Source organism: Belonocnema kinseyi, chromosome 8 (assembly GCF_010883055.1).
Source record: "Belonocnema kinseyi isolate 2016_QV_RU_SX_M_011 chromosome 8, B_treatae_v1, whole genome shotgun sequence".
In the NCBI taxonomy this organism is placed as follows: Eukaryota; Metazoa; Arthropoda; class Insecta; order Hymenoptera; family Cynipidae; genus Belonocnema; species Belonocnema kinseyi.
In genome coordinates, this window is record NC_046664.1 from 141,065,445 (window position 1) to 141,087,939 (window position 22,495).

General features: G+C 36.4%; 1 protein-coding gene across 2 annotated transcripts in view; it reads right to left on the reverse strand.

The window, feature by feature from the left end:
• Positions 1 to 22,495, reverse strand: part of LOC117177864 (FH1/FH2 domain-containing protein 3) — a 917,724-nt gene that overhangs the window by 111,602 nt on the left and 783,627 nt on the right. The window contains exons 12-13 of one of the 2 annotated variants that reach the window (XM_033368897.1): positions 21,709 to 22,050; positions 6,716 to 6,835 (exon numbers count right to left, since the gene is read on the reverse strand). In XM_033368897.1, the coding sequence (XP_033224788.1) occupies positions 6,716 to 6,835; positions 21,709 to 22,050 (462 nt within the window). Of the gene's footprint in view, positions 1 to 6,715; positions 6,836 to 21,708; positions 22,054 to 22,495 lie in introns of both variants that reach the window. The other variant, XM_033368896.1, reaches the window with a different exon arrangement.

The following is a 22,495-nucleotide window of genomic DNA, read 5'->3' on the forward strand; positions in this document are numbered from 1 at the left end:
CAGCATGGTTTCGCAGACGTTGCTGCGAAAAGTGCGATAGCTCCGGGTGTTTTTCGCACCACAGAGCATGCAGCCGTGCCATGTAACCCCGTTCACGGGCCATACTCGCATTGTAGCAGTCTAGCAAGTCGTGATTCAGTTGCTGCGTCCACCCAAAGGTCACGAGATCCCGCCGATCCATCGCATTGAATCCATTTTCATTGGCTCCCCCAGCTCTAGATTGGTCGGCATTGTTGGCCGACCCATTGCCGGGAGCCCTGCGCGTTCTGTTGTTTTGAACCGCACTTACTACAACTATGTTTGGTGTTGTCATTGTTGTTCCCACGAGAAGCTAGGGAAAGGGGTTCGTCCACGCTTGGGGGTTAATTCCTTCGGGATCACCCCTGGACAATTGTCCGCGACTGCCTATTTATTTTTGTAATCATATTCAGCAGAAACCCTTGGTACAGGGACCCTCTATCCACAACCCGAGGACGCGTTCGGTGGCTTTGTCATAGGCCCTTCGGTTTGATTCTAGAGGAATCAAAACCGAATATATGTATATATGCGTGTTCAAAATTACTCAAAAAGTCACCCTTTTTTTCCTCGCTTGGAGAAAACAATTAAAAACTGACCAAATTTTTCGGGTTTATGCAAGTTGTATTTCTAGACATGAAAGCTGATGATCCACTGTAGTATTGTCACGCATTAGGAGTCGCTGATTTTGAAATCAAGTGGCGCTCTATATTCACCTTATTTTCATCTAGCCTACAAAAATAGTAAAAAATTAAAACAAACTTTAGATGTCATGCGAGTGTATGTTTCTGAAATGTGATATTTTTACGATTTTCGAGTCTTTGAGTCAAAATTTGACTTTCAAATTACTCCACAGTTTCTCAGTTTTTGCTCTCCTAGGTCAGGGTAAAATTTGTGGCACTGCAAAGTAATTTTGAGTACTAACATTAATTTACCAACTTTAAATATATAAAGATGGTGTATTTTTTCATTGGCTTGCCACAAAAAAAAAATATAAGAGAATCCAGAAAACCCTACATTTTACACATTTCTCGTAGGCTAGGGGAAATTTCTGATGAGTAGGGGAAATTCTGAGGTCAGATTCGGATTCAGAGGCCCAAAATACATAATGATATATTAGTCAGGTGCAAAGTACTGACAAATTGGGGGGGGGGGGGGGGGGGGGGGGGGGGCTGTATCATGTAAATAAATGTACATTGCAGATATTTATAGGCAGAAAGAAGTCGCTTTTATTTTTTTATTTTTTAAACTATATTGATCATTCACGACATTCTTAACAATTCAGTCCTGAATTTTTCCAACAATAATATGAAGTCGCTGCATAATTGCGTTAACAATGCAATTTTTAACCTCGTCACCACAATCCCGTTCTGAAAATTCCAAGTCGAAATCCTAAACTCATGATAATATTCAATAACTTCCAAAAACCCTAAAAAACGACCCTAATCACTGTTACCTTCTTTAAAAAACGACAGATACCATACATTTGAGATCTGCATTGTTCACGTGAAAAATGGTAAAATGACATTTTTATGAACATAAATTCAAAATTGAAGTCTACAGCGAAAAAATAGCAAATCAGCACACTTGCAGCTGTAGAAATGTGGCTCCTCTCAAACCACGTATTTTCTGTAACGTTATTTGTGGGACGATACTTACATGCTGTAAAACACAAGAACTGGCCGCAAGTCATTTAAGATACCAAAAGAGTTATCTTCTTCTTGTGCTTTGAGCAAAATCGTTCAGTTGGAATGAGTTCGATTTCTCTTAGCCACTGAAGTGTTTTTTCTCTTTTTTGAAGAATCATATTCAATCTGAAAATATTATATGTTTCATCCATCTTGGTTAGAACTCGGGTGAAGTAAACCTCGAGAATGATGAATGCATGCATGAAACACACTCCCGCAAGTACTATGAACGTAGACGGTAGAGATATACCTGTCGCTTATTGCACTTATATTTGTTATACTTCGTCAGATGTATCAATTATTTTCTCGAAAACTATAACTCGCAGGAAAAAAAATGTTTGTCTTGACGAGGATCTATAACTTTTTTAAAAATTATTTTACAAATTTTGCGTATTAACTAAGGTAAACGCAAAAACCTTGATTTTAAGGTTTTTTTCATGATACTCAATGCATCACCAATTTTCGCGAAAACTATCACTCGTAGATAAAAATGTTACGAACCAAATATGTGTAACTGGATTAGCTCTACAAATTTTGTTTATAATATTTGGTGATATTGTGCGCATTGCGTTAGATAAACGCAAAAAGCTATAATTCTTATGGGATTTTTATAGTTTCGCCATGAAAATCGGGTTCTCGCCAATTTTAGTTAGCATATTCGTAATCAGCGCATCAAAATATACAAGTCCGATTTCATATGACATCGGGCAGTTTGAGCTACGTAATTTTTGTTTTTGGTCAAAATTTTCTTTTACAAATTAAAGGCTACATTGATATTGAGGTGAATTATGTAAAAATGCAAGATTTTTTCGAAAAAAAATTTTATCTTGGGAAAAAATTGACGTAATTTTCTTTCCTTTGCAGGAGCTATTAGGGAGAACTAGGCTCTTTCAAAGTCAACAAAGAAAATTTTGAAAAAGTTAAAAATGACTAAAATGGCGCTTATTTTTCGAAAAATTTAAAAAGACTAGGTGCCCAGATGTGCAACTACATTCAGAGGGATAAATTTAAGACTGAAAATTCTCTCAAATGCTCATTGGAAGACCAATGAAATTTGACCTGCAACAAATTTAACACCAGAGTTTTTCTGTGCATGATTTCGCACACGCTTTATGGCAATTGATAGCATGGTGCAAATTAGGGAATATTCTAATCCTGAGAAATTGAAAGAAATTACAAAAATAACAGATGCAGCTGTAGCTCACTTTAAAAATTGCTATCAGTATCACACATTGAGTAACTCACCTTGAAATAAGAAGTGGAACTGTTTATCAACTGGCTATGGAAAAGAACCCTGTGATGTCGCTGTGGGCTTGGTAAACCACTTTGCATCTAATCATTACTCAAAAAATTCACATCCTATATAGGGTGATTTTTGTAACTTGAAACTTTCAAATCTCTCGCAAAATAGGCACTGTATAAAAAAATGTTAGGAATCAAAATTTAATGACTATAAGGAGTACATACACTGATGTTAAAAGTGATTCCCCCACACCGACCCCTGGGTGTGGGGGTGGGGGCAAGTTCGAAATCTTAAATGGGAACCCCTATTTTTTGCATATTCGATTTCTTTGGATAAAAATGCGTATGATTTGTCTGAAACACTTTTCTCGCTGCGCGATAGATGGTGCTGTAATCGACAAAATTCAATTTTTCTTGATTTTACTGTTACTGACAATGCACGCTTACCATTCTGCAATACTCGATATTAGTCTTAAAACTATTTACTACTTTAAGCGTAACCCATGAACAACGAAGTAGACGGGGTGCTTGATTAACGTGAGTTCCCTCGTCTCTCAGAATTCGAGGTATTCAGGGAATCATCTTTTAATTATAGTAAGTGCTTAAAATGATGACCTTCGGCTGCAATGCACTCATTAATCCGTAATTCAAATGAATTTACACAACGGAGAAGTGGATCTTCTTGAATTTCAGCACACGCGCTTGTAATTCGGTCAATCATGTTCTCACGTGTTGTTGGTTTTTCTTTGTACACTTTTTCTTTTAGATAGACACCCAAAAAGAAATCTGGTGAAGTAAGATCTGGTGATATTGGTAGCCAATTTATCGGACCGCCTCTACCAATCCAGCGACCAATGAAATCACAATCAAGAACTTTTCGTGCTACCACTGAAGTGTTCGACTTCGCGAAACCACTGCGGGTCTTCAAAACTCCAGTAGTGCATGCTGTGTCGATTAACTATTTCATGGTTCGTAAAACACGACTCGTCAGAGAATAATACATAACGGAAAAAGTAGGGATTTTGTTGTATTTGTTCACGTACCCACTGTAGCGATTCGAAAAATTCTTTTTTTCTGTGGTTAGCTATATCACAATGAAAATGGTGCATTTTTTATCGTTAATATATTGCAGAATCGTGAGCGTGATTTCTCAGCAACAGTAAAATGAAGAAAAATTGAATTTCGTCGATTACAGCGCCATCTATCGCGAAACGAGAAAAATGTTTTACACAAAGTATACGCATTTTTATCCAAAGAATCCGAATATGCTGAAAAATAGGGGTTCCCATTTAAGATTTCGAACTTGCTCCCACCTCCACACCCAGGGGTCGGTGTGGGAGAACCGCTTTTAACATCAGTGTATGTACTCCTCGCAGTGATTAAATTTTGATTCATAAAATTTTTTCATAGAGTGCCTATTTTGCCTATTTTTCAAGACGTTGGAAAGGAGTATAGGTTTGACAAATATTGTTTCTGCAACCAGTCGCAGGGCTGATTTTCTGCCTCCTACCAGACGTTAGAAAGGGGTATAGGTTTTACTCAAATTAGTTTTGTAACCTTTAACTAGGGTGCCATTCCGCCCCCAAGAGACGTTAGAAAGGGTTATGGGTTTGACTAAAATTATTTCAGTACCAGTCACAGGGGGGCCTTTCCGCCCCGCACGATACGTTAGAAAGGGGTTTGGGTTTGACCAACATAATTTTTGAACTTAATCACAGGGGTGCCTTTTCGCCACTACGAGATATTGGAATCTTTGGTTGCTGTCGTGAGTTACTGTCCTTAGTCGTCACTTAGGACCTGTCGTGGACAGTTAGATGTATCACTAATTCTAAACTAATTTTCTCGAAAACTGTCACTCGTGGAAAATAATACATGCAACCAAAAATTGTTATCACTATGAGATCTACAACTTTCGTTAAAAAAATTGTGTGAAATTTTTCGCGTTGGCTACGATAAACACTGAAAACCATTATTTCTTTTGCTTTTTCCATGAAAATAGACCTAAAATTAATTTCCTCAGAGACAATCGATGCAGTAAAGTCGTCCCTTACAAATAAAATAAGTGTTAACAAAAAGTAGAAGAAATGTTTAAAAAAAGATTTGAAATTAAAATGGTTCAGTTGATGAATGAATGCTCATTTTCAAATTTTAACATTTAAATTACAAAAAACGCTAATATTCAATATTAAATAATTAGAAAAGTGTGGTACAATTTTTTCCATTTTTGCGGATTTTATTTACTTGTTTTCAAAGAGATAATTCTTATTTAATTTGTATCTGCTCTTCGCTGACCAAACTCCAGTAGTAAAAACTGGCCAAGAGCCAGAAATTAAAACTGGAAATACATCGAACATTCCAAATTTTGATTTTGGTATTTTATAAGATTAAATGTATATGTCACTTCTAGTTTACACATTTTTCTGACCATGCCTGAACTTTTTGGGCATAGAAATACACTAGAAAAGAGTCTAAAACGACCAGCAGTTGAAATTAGAATTACAGAAAATTCTTACAATTTAGAACGTAGCAAGTAATAGTTATTTTTAATTTTGTTTACTAGTGTACAACTGTACTTAAAAATTTAACAAATGCTTGTAAAAGTGGTAAATCTACAAGTAAAGAAAATAATGTTATTGAATACTAAATTTTGAAAATTTTGCGTACGTTAAATTTTGAATCCTGGATCTTTTTGACTTTCTTCTATTATATTTAAGTTATAAAAACCCCCGCACATGTTCTCAAAAGTGTTTAAAGACTGAGAAATGAACGCTATTTCTGGATAAAGAGGAACAATTACATCCATGTTATTCGTAAGCCCCAAGACCTAAGTGAAATGAATACCTCCCTTTTTGAGGATATTTTGGAAGAGTCCGAGTTATAGACCATCAGCTTGTCAGTTTATTGTGCTGCGAGAGTTTTCGCTGATATAAATCGAAGGCCTAAACCGACGGTGGCACAAAAGATCAAATTTTTTTAAAGCCCTAACTGTTTTCCATATTCCTAGGAAGCAGCTTTCGTAGAAATGAAAAGACATGGGTTTCAGATTTTTATTGTTTTGTCAATGCGCAAAGTTTGGTTCCAAACGACTGTACGCTTTTTTGTTGGCATTTTCTGCGGGATCATGTGTTCTTTTTTTTTAAATTTATTTTAAAATTAAATTTTTCAAGAAAAAATATCATACCAACAGCAATAGAGAATGCATTGTATTAATCGGAACACCTTAGCGTTAATGAATTAAAACGCCAAAATAAAAAATTTGAAATTACTATATTTTGGTGAAAAATGAAGATATCCTAATAAAACCATTATAAGTTTATTTTATTTATTAAAAAAATTATGTCCAAGAGATATCATTATTAGCTTGCTTGATCATTTTTCGAGGGCTTGCACAGCACTGATAAAATATCGGAAGGAAATCAGTTTAATTTTATTTCTCTTGTTTTAACGTCGAAATTTATTAAATCTTTTTTCAATACAAATAAGTTTGTTAACTGCTGTTAAAATTAATATTTTGTGTAAATTTAAAACCAACATATTAGGATAATCCTACCTATGAGAAATTCAAATATAATTAAAATGAATTTTTCAAGATTGCGATCCTAAAATAACGTTTAAAAGAAATATAATAACTATGACGTGCTCAAAATGTCAAGTCTGAAAATCTCAGTTTCTTCTTAGTACGCGATATTTATCTTATTGTTTCCGCCACTGAAAAATTATCTATCTAAGACAGATTAGGCTAGTATAATTTTGGGGCTGTTAATACCAACCTCATTTCCGTTGAGGTATATCCCGATTGAAAGAAGCGTGCTCAGAATTCCGCGAAAGGTTTTATTCACTCTTAATATCTCCATTCCCTGCTTCAGATCCATCAATGGGTCCGCAATTTCCTGTAAGTTATAAATATCAGATTTTTTATGCATGCCATATATACAAAAGTCACAAAAATTTTTAATTATCAAAATTTGCGCTTGCACTAAAAAGCGCAAAATTAAGTTAGTCGCAGCACTCGGCAGTCAATATATGTACGGTCGCAGAAAAGCGACCAGAGTGAACAAGCAGGCAAAGTTCGAATCCCGACTTCTGAATCACATTTCTAGGAAGACTACTAAGTTACATGAAATGTATTTGAAAAGAAGACTACCGAACCACGATTACAAGATAAGTTCTGATCCAATTTCACAAGAGGAGATCCAGACCACAACTGGAACAACAACAATGATTTATTGCTTTATTAGATAATCATGAGTCCAGTATTTTATCGAGAACTCCTGAAATTGGGCCCCTAAGTGCCAAGTGGTCTAAGTCCAAAATTTAAAATTTTCAGGAGAGCAATTTTAAGTTCATGAGTCTCCAAAAAATTGGATTTTTAAGACCATGGCTGAACTCGCCCGCCTCCCAGCGTTATTTCATCAAACTAGGAGTGTTATTTTTAAAGCGCAAAGATGGCGGATCTATTCCTGGACGGAAATGCCATGTTGGTTGCATGTGAATTAACTCCTCCTATTGAAAAACTCGGATCTTATCAACATCACTGCAATTTATACAATACATTTATATAAAAGTTATGGCAGTTGTTTTTCAACATATCCGAAAATATGTACCATAAAAACGACCAGATAGGTAATATTTAAATGCAGTTCAGAATCTTGGAAACAAATTTGACATAGCTAGCTGCTTGATGTAATTACCTGCCGTAAAAAGATTCCTTCCTTTATTTCTACTTCTTTCTGGTAATTTAAAGTCATTACTGTCCTTTCGATTTAAATCGTCAAATTCTAGATCGTATCCCCCTGCGATATCACTCTTATAGTTTTCAATTTCATCTGGGCATAAATCAAATACAGAATTGACTTTTTCACTGTATTCATCAATTCTACTGGACATAGAACGTTGTAGCTTTCGAGTACGTGTTTCTGCAGATGTTGGTACACCATTATATAATTGCAACTTGATTCTGCCAAAGCTGCCTGATTTAAACATTCTGCACATTTGATTATCCCTTAGGCACTAGCTAATTTAAAAAAGTGAGCGACGCAAAGTGTAAGAATTGGGAATTTACTGTTCATCATCCACTACAGTCTACATCAGAATTATTGCAGTTACACTTCAGACACAAAAATATTTAGTTTGACAATGAAGCTAATTGTTAAAAAATAATTTATATTACCAATTATTTTCATAAGTAGCTCAACCGCAACAAAAAAATTTACCTCGATTAAAAATGCCTAAATATCCCTTAAGAGTAGCATTTCGAATGGAAAATAAGCATTAGTTATCAATTATCATTATTGTAAATATTCTAATAAAAAATTTTATTTTTCTGCAGCTATTTATTATAATGTAAAATTAATTTACAATTAGAGAAAAACAGTATTTCTGAAAAATATAATTTGTTTATTTAAATATTTCTAATAATGGTAATTGTTAACTAATCGTTAATGACCATTCTAAATACGACTCTCAGGCATTTTTTGCGGAGAGAAAAATACAATATTCCTAAATTGTCCAATTTTGACGGTCAGTTTTTTCGACAATAATCTTAATTGAGTAAAATTTAAAAATCGGGTTTTAACTCATCCTGCAGGAATAAATCTTCAGTATTTTCAACAAAAAATGTCATAAGTGATTAGGAATGTTGGGTTTTATCGCATTATAAGCGATAGTCCACTTTTTTCGTCAAGGACGACACATAAAAAAGATATATTTTTTGGCTTGTCAGGAATTTCGTCTTCTGACTCTTTATTTACAACGCTACCAGTTTCATGCGGCTATCTATTTCAGAGCAGATTCGTAAAGTAGATCGCCGGCAGCCCAGGTAGAGAGTTTTATATATAGACTCACGCCAAACGTGTCAAACATTCAACTTCGAATGAAGTTGTTCCTCTATTCTGCCTTTAGGACAGATGACGTAGATTTTTGATTATTTTTGGTGCAATCAAAATTTGAATTTTCGATTTTCCAATAAAATCCTAAAATTTGTTACGATAATCTTGTAGGGCTTCCGAACTGCAATGTATTTCTTTTCTTGGCGTTTTTTCATATCTTGCGTTTTTGGCTTAAAATTTTTATTTTCAGTTCATTTAAAAAAAATTTTAAATGCTATAACTCTGAGAATTTTCTTCTTATAAAAAAGTCATAAGGATAAATTGTTTGTCCTCTTCAATACTATAAATATACGTACATAGAATTGTCAAATTCAGAAGAAAAATGGACTCAAAAATTTTGAAAATGCGCTCACATTTACAATTTTCATCAAAAATGGCTGGTTAACGAATTCGTCCTTTCCTTTAGGATCTTAAAAAAGTGTGCTAAAGATGGATTTGATCCGTTCATTTTTTCGAGACTTAACGTTTTTACAGACGGCCGGACGGACGGACAGTCAGACATACAGACAGACGTCATCGCTCACTCTTCTCTTCGCGCAATGGCAAGATGTACTTATTTAAGGTGAAAAACAATTATGAGAAAAATACTCGATTTAAAATCGCGGAATCTGAAACTCTAATTACACTGATCCCGATTAGTATACAACAGTGATCGGCAAACTTTTTGCTCACTATTCAGTTAACGGCAGGTTTGACCCAAAAAAGATTCTTTCGCCTGCCGTACTTTGTTCGTCAACACTACGTTTTTCTTGCAATGGGTTGGCTTTCCTCTGGAGGAGTTTATTCTTAGATGGGATACTTAACTTGAATACAAAGTTACGATTGAATTTTGTTTTAAATTCTTATATTAGCGATTTATGAGCTTGGAATTCGAAACCTGTGTTAGAATGCATTGATTTTTAGTATTCTAAGACGTTTTTAAATTCCTTTTCATGTCAAGAATTTATATATTCTGAATTTCGAGGTTTCAGAAAGCTAATTTTGAAATTGAGAATTTTTTGTTTTGAATTTTAATCCCCGTTACTAGAACTGGTTAATAACGGAAGCGTCCATGGCGGGTTTGACCTCCTTGCTGGTAGCACCTACTGCCACGTGACTTTGACTCGAAAATTCTCACATAAATTTCAGTCTAGAAACACTAAACTTGGATACTTCCGGTATCCGCAAACATAGATGCGGGTGATTGCAAAGGGGAATGGAACTCCTTAAAGGCCGTGGCTCTGCTTAGTAGCAGACAGTTTAATGAGCTTCACAGACTAGTAATCACAGCGGTAGTAACAAGTGTAACAAACACAAATTATGTAACGTCGGTCGCAATGCCACGTGACGGTAATGTATATATAACTACAAATACCACTGCTATGGGTTCTTGGAGCAGTCCTCGCACCTCGTGTGAAACCTTTACTCTTTCATCCGATCAATTCGACATGTGTTTCGCTTGATTATACTTTAATTTTTGGAATGCCGAACCTTGTCAACATAACAAACCCTATAGTATCATTCGAAACAAAGAAGCCAAGTTGCAGCCAATGCGGACTTTCAGACCAGGATGCTCAGAAAAAAACTGAAAAAACCAAATAGCAAGTCGATTCTAGATTACAGGAAATGGTGCAGTTTATAAAACCCAAATTTGGCTTCAGCGTTGTTCAGACATATAGATCAAGGCTTGGCGCAAAAAAAAACCTAGGTGCAACTCGTAAAGAGCCTATAGGACTATCGAGTTTAGGAAGAAGCTCCCCAATGCCACCGCTAGAACTCAAAGTCGTATTTTTGAAGTTAAGGTAGCGAGAAACCTTGATACCGAGATGATCTTAGGGCTGGAGTGTTAGGGTAAATTTGACCTGGCATTCCTCTCTTACTCCAGAAAATTATTTATGTCGGACTCTCAGGGTATGCACTACCCTTTAAACTAATGTTCAGTGGAAAAGAAGGGTCTTAGTGGCTGGGTGCGACCCACCTCATTACTCATTTAATTAATGTAAGTGGAAATGCACCTATTAAAGAGCGATACTGGATATTATCTTCTAAGGCACAAGAAATAATGAGCCAACAGATAGGTAGGTTGTTGGTTGGAGCATTATCGCGGAATCCTACAGCGAATGATCCGCCCCGATCATCAAAATTAAACTTGAACGCGGTCTTCAATCAAGGCACCTTAGAAAAAGCTAGTCAAACTTCCATAGTGTTCACAATGCCGGTAGGGGGTTTCTAGAGTTTAAGAAAATGCCGTTTGGGCTCACTCGAGTTTCAGTAACATTACAACGGATAATAGATCGGGTGATGACATCCGAATCACGTTCGTAACCGAATCATTTGACGAACACTTATTGTGACTAGGAAGGGTTTGATAATAAACACAAGGAATGGTGTATCTGGTTGCTCAGTAGTTAGGTATCTTGAGTTCGTCATCAATAAAGACAGCTTCAAGTTTGACTCTGACAAAGTGGAACTTATCACCTCTGATCCTGCTCCAAAAACGGTCAGGCAGCTACGTGGGTTTATGGGGATGTCCTTCTGGCATCTGAAATTCATTCCACAGTTCACGACGGTAGCGGAACCATTAACTTGATTGCTTCGAGCTATCGTTAAAGGGCACTGGGGCGAGGAGCAACAGGCAGCTTACGACCATTTGAAAAGGGCTCTAATAGGTGCACTCATAATTTCCTACTTAAAGTTTAAGAGCGTAGTTGATAACCCATTTAACCTACAGACGGACGCTAGCGCCACTAGTATAGGGGTAGTTCTGACTCAAATGCAGGATATCGAAGAGGGTGTCATTAAATTTGCAAGTTGGACTTTATAAACCACAGGCCGGAACTACACCGTGACCGAGCGCGAATGCTTGCTCGTGATATGAGGTTTTCGTGAATTTGGAAAGCATCTGCCAGGGTAACTTACCGTAAGCGTAACTTACAATAAGTCCCAGATGCGTTGTCGATATTGACTGAGAATGATGATGCTCAGTTGTCAAGCACAGCTGAAACAGAGGATACTTGGTATTTGTGAAGCATCTAGGCGGTTCAAGACCGGTCAAAAATCTTCCCTTGCTGGAAAATGGAAAACAGGGTGTTGTATCGTCACAAACCGAATACGGTAACGGACGCTCTCTTGACCGACCTAGTGGGATAAAGATAAGTTCTTTCAATAGAACTAAGGTCATAGATATTGCAGGAGGCGCATGTACAGCCACAGGCTGGTCATCTTAGAAACGAAGAGACATTGCAAAGGGAAGCACTCCGCTACTACTGTCCGGGGAAGTTTTACAACCTGGTTCAGTTTGTCCATTCGTAGAGTCCTTGTCAGAAATGGAAAGTCGAGCAGGCTCGTCCTGCCGGCCTGACGGGCCAGCGTGTTGTAGAACAGAACTGGACGGTGGTTTCTGGGAATATCATGGGTCCCTTCATGAAAAGCAAGGTGGGCTACAAGTATATCTTAGTATTACAAAAACTTTTCACCAAAAGGATTAAGTGTATCCTTATACGCACTGCGAACGGCTCCACTATAAGAAAAGCCATAGAGGATTTGGTGGTATCCCGCTGGGGAGATCTGCAAGTGGTGCATGCCGACAACGGCACCGAGTTTACAAACAAGGTTTTAAAACAAATGGTTCGGTTCATCAATATCATTCACACCACAACGCCAGTTTGCCACATACAGGCAAACATGACGGAAAGGGTCAACAGGGCACTGAAGGCCATGGTTGTATCGTTTTTCTAGGATGATCTCCAAGATTGTGAGGTTAACCAGTCAGAATTTAGATTCACGCACAACTCTGCAGTACGCAGTACCTTAAAGGTGTCCCCAGCCTTCACGATTCCTGGTCGGAATGTTTGGACCACCTCCGCCATCTTGTTTGTCGAAACCTCGATAAGCCATACGAATTACAACCTAAGTACTACGACGCTAGTAAAATGGATCGAAATCTTAGGGTTAGCGACTTAGTTTTCAGACCACCCTAGAAAATTGTCGAAAAAGATCGACAGAATCGCACGGGAATCGTTTCCAAAATGTGAGGGCTTGTTCAAGATTGAGCGCCTTCTCTCCCCGGACGTATATACGCTAGTAAACTCAAACTCAAAGTTTGTAGGTATGGAACACAAACGGAACATGAAACATTTGGTCGAGGTAGAATGTTCTACTACCGAAAGTACATAGGGAGATTCGTGTTTGTTGTTGTAAAGGTTTAATCAATCTGTAGGGTAAAATGGAGGAGCTTTGACCTCAACGCAGGCTGGTGACTGCACTTAAAGCCAGCACACCTATAAAAATCATCCGCGATATCAGGACCTAAATGATTTTTGGTATGGTCTTGGAAAAACGTAATCCTTTTATGGGTTTTTTCAGTTTTGGGAAAAGGAAAAAGTCGCAAGGCGTCATGTGCGGTAAATACGATGGCTGAGCCATGCTTATGATGTTGTTTTTAGCCAAAAAATCACGTACAAGCAACGATGTGTGAGCAGGTGCATTATCGAGATGCAAAAGACATGAATTGTTTCGTCACAAATCCGCACGTTTTTTCCTATTCCTTTACGCAAACAGCACATAACATGAAGATAATATTCCTCATTGACCGTATGACCTGATAAAAGAACTCATGATGCCTACGCCGGTGTAAACGAAGAAAAGAGTGAGCAAAACTTTCACATTTGTCCGAACTTGGCGTGTTTTTTTTCGGTCTTGGGGATTGAGGATGTTTCCACTGAGACGATTAAGCTTTATTCTCGACGTCACAACCATTTGCTCATGTTTCGTCACTAGTTATGATGCTTTAGAGTAAATCCGGATCGTCGTTGACGTCCTTCAACAGCTTCTGAGCGACGTTCATACGGCGGTTTTATAGCCAAAATTCAGCAATTTCGAAAGAAATTTCACAGCCACAAGTTTGAGGCCCAAACATCCGTAAAATTGTATAGTATGAGCCAACCGATATGCCGACATCTTCAGAAATTTCTGTAATAGTGATTCGACGATTCTCTACAACCATTTTTTTTACAGCTACAACGTTTTTATCGGTGGTTTACGTGCTGGAGCGTCCAAGGCCGTCGTCTTCGTTAACGCATTCTCGGCCTTCTGTGAAGAGCTTGTGCCACTTATAAACACTTTTTTGCTATTAAAAGACTCGCCAAATGCCATAGTCAACATTTCAAGTGCGTTAGAGTATGCAGTTTTATTTTTCACACAAAATTGAAGACATATTCTTTTTATCTATTTTTGCGACAGCAAAAAATTGTCAGCACATCAAAACACTTCTAACCTTTATGTTTATCAAAAAAGAAGAAAAACTAAGTATGCAATATAACAAATGATGCCCACATTTGTTGAGGACATGTATACCAACATAACAAAAAAATCAAAAATCGAATGTATGTATCCCACGAAATCTGGAAAGTCACCTTTTTTAAATAAACCTCGTACAAGAGGGACTTTATGCTTTCGATATCCAAGTTCGCCACAAAATTACCTTTGCAAATGAAAAAGTTCGAGAGAAATTTGGAATAACGTAAGAAAAAAGGAGACTTCCATTTCCCGCATGAAAGTGTGAGGTAACAAGAATTGTCGATGCTGATTTTTTCTGATATTTGTGGTAAAATTTGAGGTGAGTGTATTGGGAAAAATAAGAGAACAGAAAGTGTAGAATATTAAATGGGAGGAGGAAATATGCTAGCATGTATACCAATGATGTAGGAAAGGAATGGAAGATAAAGGAAGCTCGCAAGAAAATGTGCTTAAGATTCTAGGGGATTCCATCATGCAGTTGAATATACCGAACGGAAATGTTTGCTAATCAAAAGTTAGTTTAAGTCCAGACTCGAGCGTGAACACTTTCCTGCTTGAGAGCAGAAAGCAAGGAATTTTGTATAATTTATATTACCAATTGAATAAACTTAGAATCGGGAGGGACGACCTGTATCTCATATTCGAACTTCAATAAATGATGCTATAACCCTTGTGTACACATCCAACTTTATCCACGTTGTTCGCACACGCAAGGTACCCGAGTACCATCTTTTCTTTGTCATTTATTCCAATAAATCAACTTCAGAAGTGAGGGCCAGGCGCATTTTTAAAACAATATAAATACTGCAGCTCGTTTAAAAGGAGAAACGAAGGTGTTGCATCAGTCTGCGAGATTCCTGCAGTTTGTGCAAATCTTCTTTTTCGGTGTTGCAGATGTGTGAACACAGATGTCAAGAATGTGAACACTAAAGGTTTTTATCATCTTAAATTTCATGTATCCTATCATTACTCAACCCATTTCCCGTAAATAAGTATACTTAAAGACGATTATTTTTGTAAAAAAATCTCAAATAACCTATATGCACGATTCGGTTACAATTGAACCAAATGAAGATGATTTGGAAGCCCGAAATGGAATTTTTTAATCCAGTTACAAGGAAAAATACACAGTGCTGGGTACACGGGTACCCGGGTGTGCACACAAGCGTTGAATTTAAGAATGTCACAATTAGTGACAATAACTTATTTATTTTATTTTATTTTAGAACATCCATCAACCTGGTTCCGGACTTTGATGGAACTAACAACTTTATACAGCAATTTGAAAATATAAAAACTAGAACGAATACGATTGAAAGACCAATTTTAAGGGACGGCATCATTGCTCAAAAACTGAAAGGACGAACAGCCAGTGCAATAAAAATAAGTGTCAGCATTTAGATGTATTAAATATATCTTCTGTTGAATTAAATATTCGACAAGAATTAGATAGTTAACCAAGAGTTGATGCTTTTCTACAAAACATAAGAGGAGAATATAAAATAAGAATAAGACCTCAACATCCAAAATCTCCAAATGAAGCATTTTCCATAGCTTATGATGTCGACGTAGCAATCAAAACAAGAAGAAAAAACTAAGCACCAATATCATTACCAACAAAAAACAATGGTTACAAGCAATAAGATGAGATTGCTTTGGTAGGATGAAATAAAGTCTCATATAGAAATTGTGAACGACCAGGGCATAAGAAATTAAGGTTGTTACATAAAAAAACAAAATTTTCACAACCAAGCCTCAACTAGCAGGCCTCCAGAAAACCGAGCGAACCTGATTGGCGAAGAATCCAACTTATCCGACCATGTAGTGGATAGGGAGTATGTAGAAGAGGAAGAGTAGTTAGAAGAATCAACAGCGGACAAAGTAGCGACAATGACTCTAGGCCTATCCCGCACGTATATCTAAAACCATTTTACTCTAAAGATCTCAAGAAAAAACTATGCAAGATATATCTTTCGTAAATCTCACTAACAGAATCTGTATGATCACTACATTGAAAAAAATGGTCAACCCTTGGTACCGTACTATTTGAAAAAGAAAATTGTTAATTTTTATTCTATTGATAAAAAAGAGTTTGATGAAGCTTCTGTCAATTTTATTTACGAGCAGTATGTCCCAATTAATAATAAGAAATTAAATTTACTGAGACAAAATACTAGGCTCTCACCTGTCAAAGAAAAAAAAAATATTCATGGGAGATAATACAATCTTTCCATGACATTTAAAAATTACTTGGAGACCCTTTATTCTACTTAACGAACAACACATTCTATCCGAACAACAGACATTAGCACTAAAGATAAACTATCTCTTGAAGAAATAAAAACACTTCTAGAACCCTTAAATAATCAAGATCTTAAACAGTAATTAATTCTAAGAGAAAAATCAGATGCACAAACATTATTGCATTTCCAGAATGTAATTAATATTTTTAACAAAGAAACTGAATTGACACAAAAGAAAACGACAATTTACAAAATGCATCACATTATAAAGAAAAGCGGTGTTGCGCCAAAGGTTACTCTATCTATTAATTATACAGAGATACCGAAAGAAATTGAAGGCGTCCTTCATCTTTCACCAACTGAAACAGAAACTAGAAAAAGATACACACTACAATTGTTATTAAAAGATGTAGACCGAGTTCAATTTATTACTGACTCTAAAACAAAATAATACGAATTATTAAAACTGATCAGAAGTAACTGGAAAGGAAACAAAATAACTGTTTATGTTTTCCAACAATTAGAGATAACAAATAACAGAGAATTAATAAAAGAAGCACATTAAGGACAGTTAGAAGGGTACCATTCTGACGAGAAAACCTTACAGAATATCATATGAAAAGATAACTAGCCCAATATTACTAATGACGTTAAAGAATACATTAAAATTTGTATTCGATGCCAAATAAATAAAAGCATCACAAGAAATACTTACAAATACACAAGCCATGATATTCTATAAATACCTAATGAGAAATTATCATTATACTTGATGGAACCCTACCAAGGAACCAAAAATGGCAATAAATATATATGACCATAGTATTACAAGATTACCTAACATGATACACAATAACAATACCCCTTGAAGAAAAATCAACCAGCTCAGTAACATGAGGTCTCGGGTCTAAATATATAAAATATTTTGGAAAACTATTAGAGATTTTAACAGATAATGCAAAAGAATTTTACGTCAACGACTGTACTGCAACAACTAATTACGTAATCCTAAAAGTAACAACTAAACGTGACGATAAAATCGAAGTGAATGAGATTCTGACTCTAAAGATCGAATTTACAATTATCGAAACTCTGAATAAAGTTAAATCCGAAAATTTTCCATGGAAACTCATAAAAGAAAAACAGATTAAACCTGACCAACTGGATACGTTGGGAATTAGACTTACTGACTGCGACAAAAAAATTGAATAAAATTATACACCGAGAATCTAAAAAAAACTGGATTGACAAGGCTTAGGACTCTCTAAAGTACGCGGGGTATATAGCTATACTAATTCTCGTGTTAGTATTCGCTCACAAGATAGAGATAATAGATTGTGTTATCGCTTGTCTAAGAAAATTGATTAGTAATTGCTGTAATAAACCTGAAGTTAGTAATAAAGTATCGACTTATCAAGTGACTTACGTGGCCGAACCCTACCTAAACCCTGGCATTTTGTATAGTTTATATTATCAATTGAATAAACTCAGAATCGAGACCTGTAAATGCCTGGGAATGCCTCAAAGTCACAGCTTTAAGCTTTGAACTCGCTTAAGGCCCTTGATTTAGCCACAGGTTAGATTATGCATATGCATTAGAGCTTGTATATCAATTCATCTGTTCCACGATTATACAATTCAAGCCGTCAAGGCCGACGCGAACTTCTAAATCTCCAGTGTCTTTATAAGCGAACTGTTCTAAGTACAGCTTACCTTGTTGTAAATGGCAGATATTCTCTCCTAAAATTGATCAGGAATCACGAGACGATTGGCAAAGAGTCGTTCCTTTATAAAGCCGCGGAACAGGCGGCCGAGACCGTTGGCCTTAATTTTAACATAAGAAGTATGTAAAGTGCATTACCACATCTAGATGATTCTTTTCTAAAAGCCGAAGTAAAGAAATCAGGTACAGAGGGTTTTATTTTCGCGTGCGAGGACGGTGTTATTCATGTCAAGAAGTTGTAGCGAAAAGTGCAAAGCGTGTCATGTACACGCTAAGTACTTAAAACACATACTGTGTGAGTGTGCCACCCACGCGGGAACTTTTTATCTCTACAGGCATAATACGGCCGTAAAAATGTTTTATTACCATCTTTTTCGATCTTGCAGTTTTGACCGCGACTTTGCCTTGCCGAAGAGCCAAATTTTCTGGAACTTCAATTTTTGGACAGCCGTCTCCGTGTCACACTCGAGGCTGTACGTCGTTGACCAAGACTTCGAAAAACGGACTGTAATCGTGATCGAATTATCTGCTCTAACCGACTACAGCATTAATACTTAGAAAAGGACAAGAAGGAGTGGTGTCAACGTTTCAAAAGGGAGCTGCAACGACTGTATTAAAAATATTTGGTTAAAGTAATTGTCCGTATGACTTGTGCTCTTAGAGGTGCGAAACCATCACTGGTATAAAACCTTAAAGACATACTACCATGCCAAAAATATGCCGCAGAACTTTGGAGATGGATGCAGAAAGCTGTCATTCTGAGACCGCTTCGTGTCTTCAAGAGACACGAGGTTTTCGCCGGCCTGTCGTTGTGGTTTTATCGTGCCCTGTGTCCACTCATCTCAGGGTCATGAGACATAGGTTGCGCCATAAGGTGGTTCTTCAACCCTTTTTTAAAATAATGTACATGGTACGAATAATTCAAAGCATGGAAAATGGATTCACTAGCACGCAGAAAAGATTGAAAGGGAAGTTCAAAAGTCTTAGAATAATTCTGTAGATTTGATTTGAATGGAATTTGCGTCCTCCTTTTTGGGAGGTTTAATGGTTGTTTAAAAGAAAAAGTGCAGGATGTTAGTTTGGGCGCTAGGTATTACAGAAGTAAACCGAGGAGGGAAACTAGGATTTTTAAAGCCTAGAGTAAGAAAAAAACACAATAATAGAGACCTTTATAACATTAACAGCAGTTTGTTACCACATATATTGGTTGAAAGAGATAATTTGACTGCGAAGCAACGCTGGCGGCCAGGATTATCCTCAGGAAAGGCGCGAGAACTTCCGTGGTAGTAATGTTAGCCCTTATAAGGGTTGTTAGAGATAGTAGGTAATCATTAGTCCGTGTATGGTTCCAAGATGTAATGAAGAAGATTTGAGGAAGCATAGCATTCGATACTTGAGGGAACGGTTAAGCAAAACGAGACAGCCAGAACCAGTGACCGTCCGAACGAGCAAATAAAGGCTGGTTAAGGTATATACTGTTGCACGGGTTTACGGATTCCCTCGGGGAATTCCGTCTTGTCTTGTGTGCTGGTCGGCAACCCCTTCGTGTAGGGCCGCACGGAGTCCAGAGCTTTTATAAAAATTCTGTTACACCAACAGTATTTTTCGTGCACTTTCTCCCGAGAAGTCTTCCACTAGAAAATTATACCTATCGCTAAGTAAATCGAAAATGTTGACTCAGCGTCCAGGTAATTTTCAAGTCAACTCGATATACAGGTACTTTCAGTGATATTTTACCCGGGGTTTTTCTCATCAAAAGATCATACTTATCACCAAGTCTACCAAACTATCAACTCGATATCCAAGTATTTCTTGTAAAACTTCACTATCACCAGGTCCACCAGAAAAGAGAAATCAATATTCAAACATTTGACATGCAACTATTCCATGAAGGTCACTCAGTAGCAGATCATATCGATCATCAGTTCGACAAAAAGGTTAAATCCATATCCTGGTACTTTTCGTGCAACTTCTCGTGCAACTTTTTCGGGAAAGTTTAACACCACGAGATCATACTAATTATGAGGTCTATCGACAATGCCGAAACGATCTCCAAGGATTTTTTTCTTAATACTTCGGGAGGTTTACTTTCACGAAAATATTCCAATCAGAAGTTTGGTCAAAAATTTTAACTCCGTGAAATCATAAAATATCAAAACAATGAAGTTATTAGTTCTTAAGTCAAGTTGGGTTGCAGTTACAACTTAGAAAAACTAAAATAATCATCAAGTGTTTCTTATAATCCATAAGGTTGTCGCCCGCCTCTGACCTTGAAAAATAACTTATACAAACTGAAATAAACAATTTTGTTGCTGAAGCTTCAGAAGCTAAATGAATCTAAACTCGGCATCTCCTCTTTATCTTACTTTTCACCTACTATTACGATGACTTCTGTTATTTGTTTTTAAGCGAATATTATATGAATATAGATTAATATAAAAGTCTTTGTGTTAGCATGGTTAAATTTTACTAGATCGCCTACTGGTGAAACCATTTCAATGGAAAATCCTGCTGAATCGATATAAGCTAAAGAGGATGAAAAACGCTCCGAAAGGGGATGTGTGAATTGATTCGCTCTTTAAGATGTTAAGGTAACCAAGCCAGTGGAGTAAGAGTCCAAAAGCTCTGATACTTAGGCCTATGGATTAATAAAGGCTACCACTCCCAGAATGACAGGCTTACTTTCGATCGATGCAGGACTCCTAACGTGCGTGGTTCTTCCTGACAGCTACGGTAATTAAAAATAAAAACACTCACAAATATACAAATCTTCTGAAAAATTAAAGCTTCTTAACTCGAATTAATGTTTTAACGTTCTCTTTTAAATAAATAATATGTACAACAAAATATTTACAATTTTTCATATAACGTTGAATCGTTTAAATATCATTCAAGATAGTGAAATTGTAAAATTCATGAAATCTACTGTTTGGGAAAAACCACTAATGGAAAATGATTACTATTTCTGTATTAATAACATGGTAGAAGTTAGTACCATGGATGAGAAAAGCATTTATCATGTGTATAAAAGAGGAAATATAACGTTCAATGTATTCAATAAGGGATCTAGAGACCACCGATAGTTCCGAAATAACAAAATAACGATTTCACCAAAGATATAAAAGAAATCGAACGCTGATATCAAGGAAGATGGGTAACAAATATGGTGGCTCTCTGACACTACATAGGAAAACAAATAAAGGCTTATGCCTAAACCCCCATAATTAATTATGGTAGTCCTCTCAAGTAATTGTGTGTGGCTAGGGACGAACGAAGAGATAATTAAGTGAAGGTTTGGAACGATCAGTCATCTGGCGGGGCAAAAAGGTCAACAAATTCAGATTGAGAAACCCAAAAAATACGAAAAGACACTTTTTCTAAAGGTTTCATTCACCAAATCGAGTTTCAGCTGTTTTTAAGGTAGTTGACAAAGTGGGAGCTGATGGGTTCAAATGGATTCCAGGTTTGGGATTAGTGATCACAAAAAATATAGTATTAGTGGTCTCGTTCACCGCTTATGACACTTTGTTGTTAGTGTACCTATGTGATGAGAAAATATGTGATATATAGGATGTATTAAGATAATAGGATAGTTGTAAGATTGTAAAAATAAGAATGGAAAATAAACAAACCTTTTCAAAGTTTTCAAAGTCGAGCTTGAAGGCCCAGAGTTTCAGTCTTGCTGGTAGTTCCGAAATAGAAGCTAAAGTGAGAAGGAACTGCTCAGCTGATCCTAAATGAAGGTCCGGATTAGCAGCCTGTGCTTCTTGTATTCTTGTCCTTTCTTCTTCCGTTGGTAACATGGTAAGAAGTTTCTCAATCCCCTCTCGGTTCATGATAGTTGCATCCATTTTCAAAATAGCAGTCTTGATAGTCCGAGGAGGTGGTAATTTTGTCATACCAATATTAATAGCATTTGATCTTTTGTGATCCAGCACGATGATCTCTTTGCTCTTGTTTATATCCTGCTGCTTCTGCTAGATGAAATAAAGTAATAAGTTTAAAAGAAAATTTTTAATGATTTTGGATTTTGTAAGAAAATAGGTATTCATAAGTTATTAATTGTAATTAAAATAAGCAACATATTGTAGAAACTCAACATAATAAATAGCCGAAAAAACTGAGGTTCACGTTTGCAAGGAGTTTAGTTCAAAGTATACGTATGTTTACAAGCTTAGTGGATTTTCATTTGAGTTATAGAGAATAATATAATGTTACTATCCTATGAAGAAGGCACAAGTTTGATGATCCAAATTCTTTTAGCATATATATTGTAACTCGCAGCTCTTACGACAAGTTAACTAATAAGGGATAATTTAAAAACAAAACTTAAAATACTTAAAATACTCTCGGGGTCAATTCCCTTTTTAAAGGCAACACCTTTCTATATTTTTGAAGAAGGGTGAGTAGACTACAGTC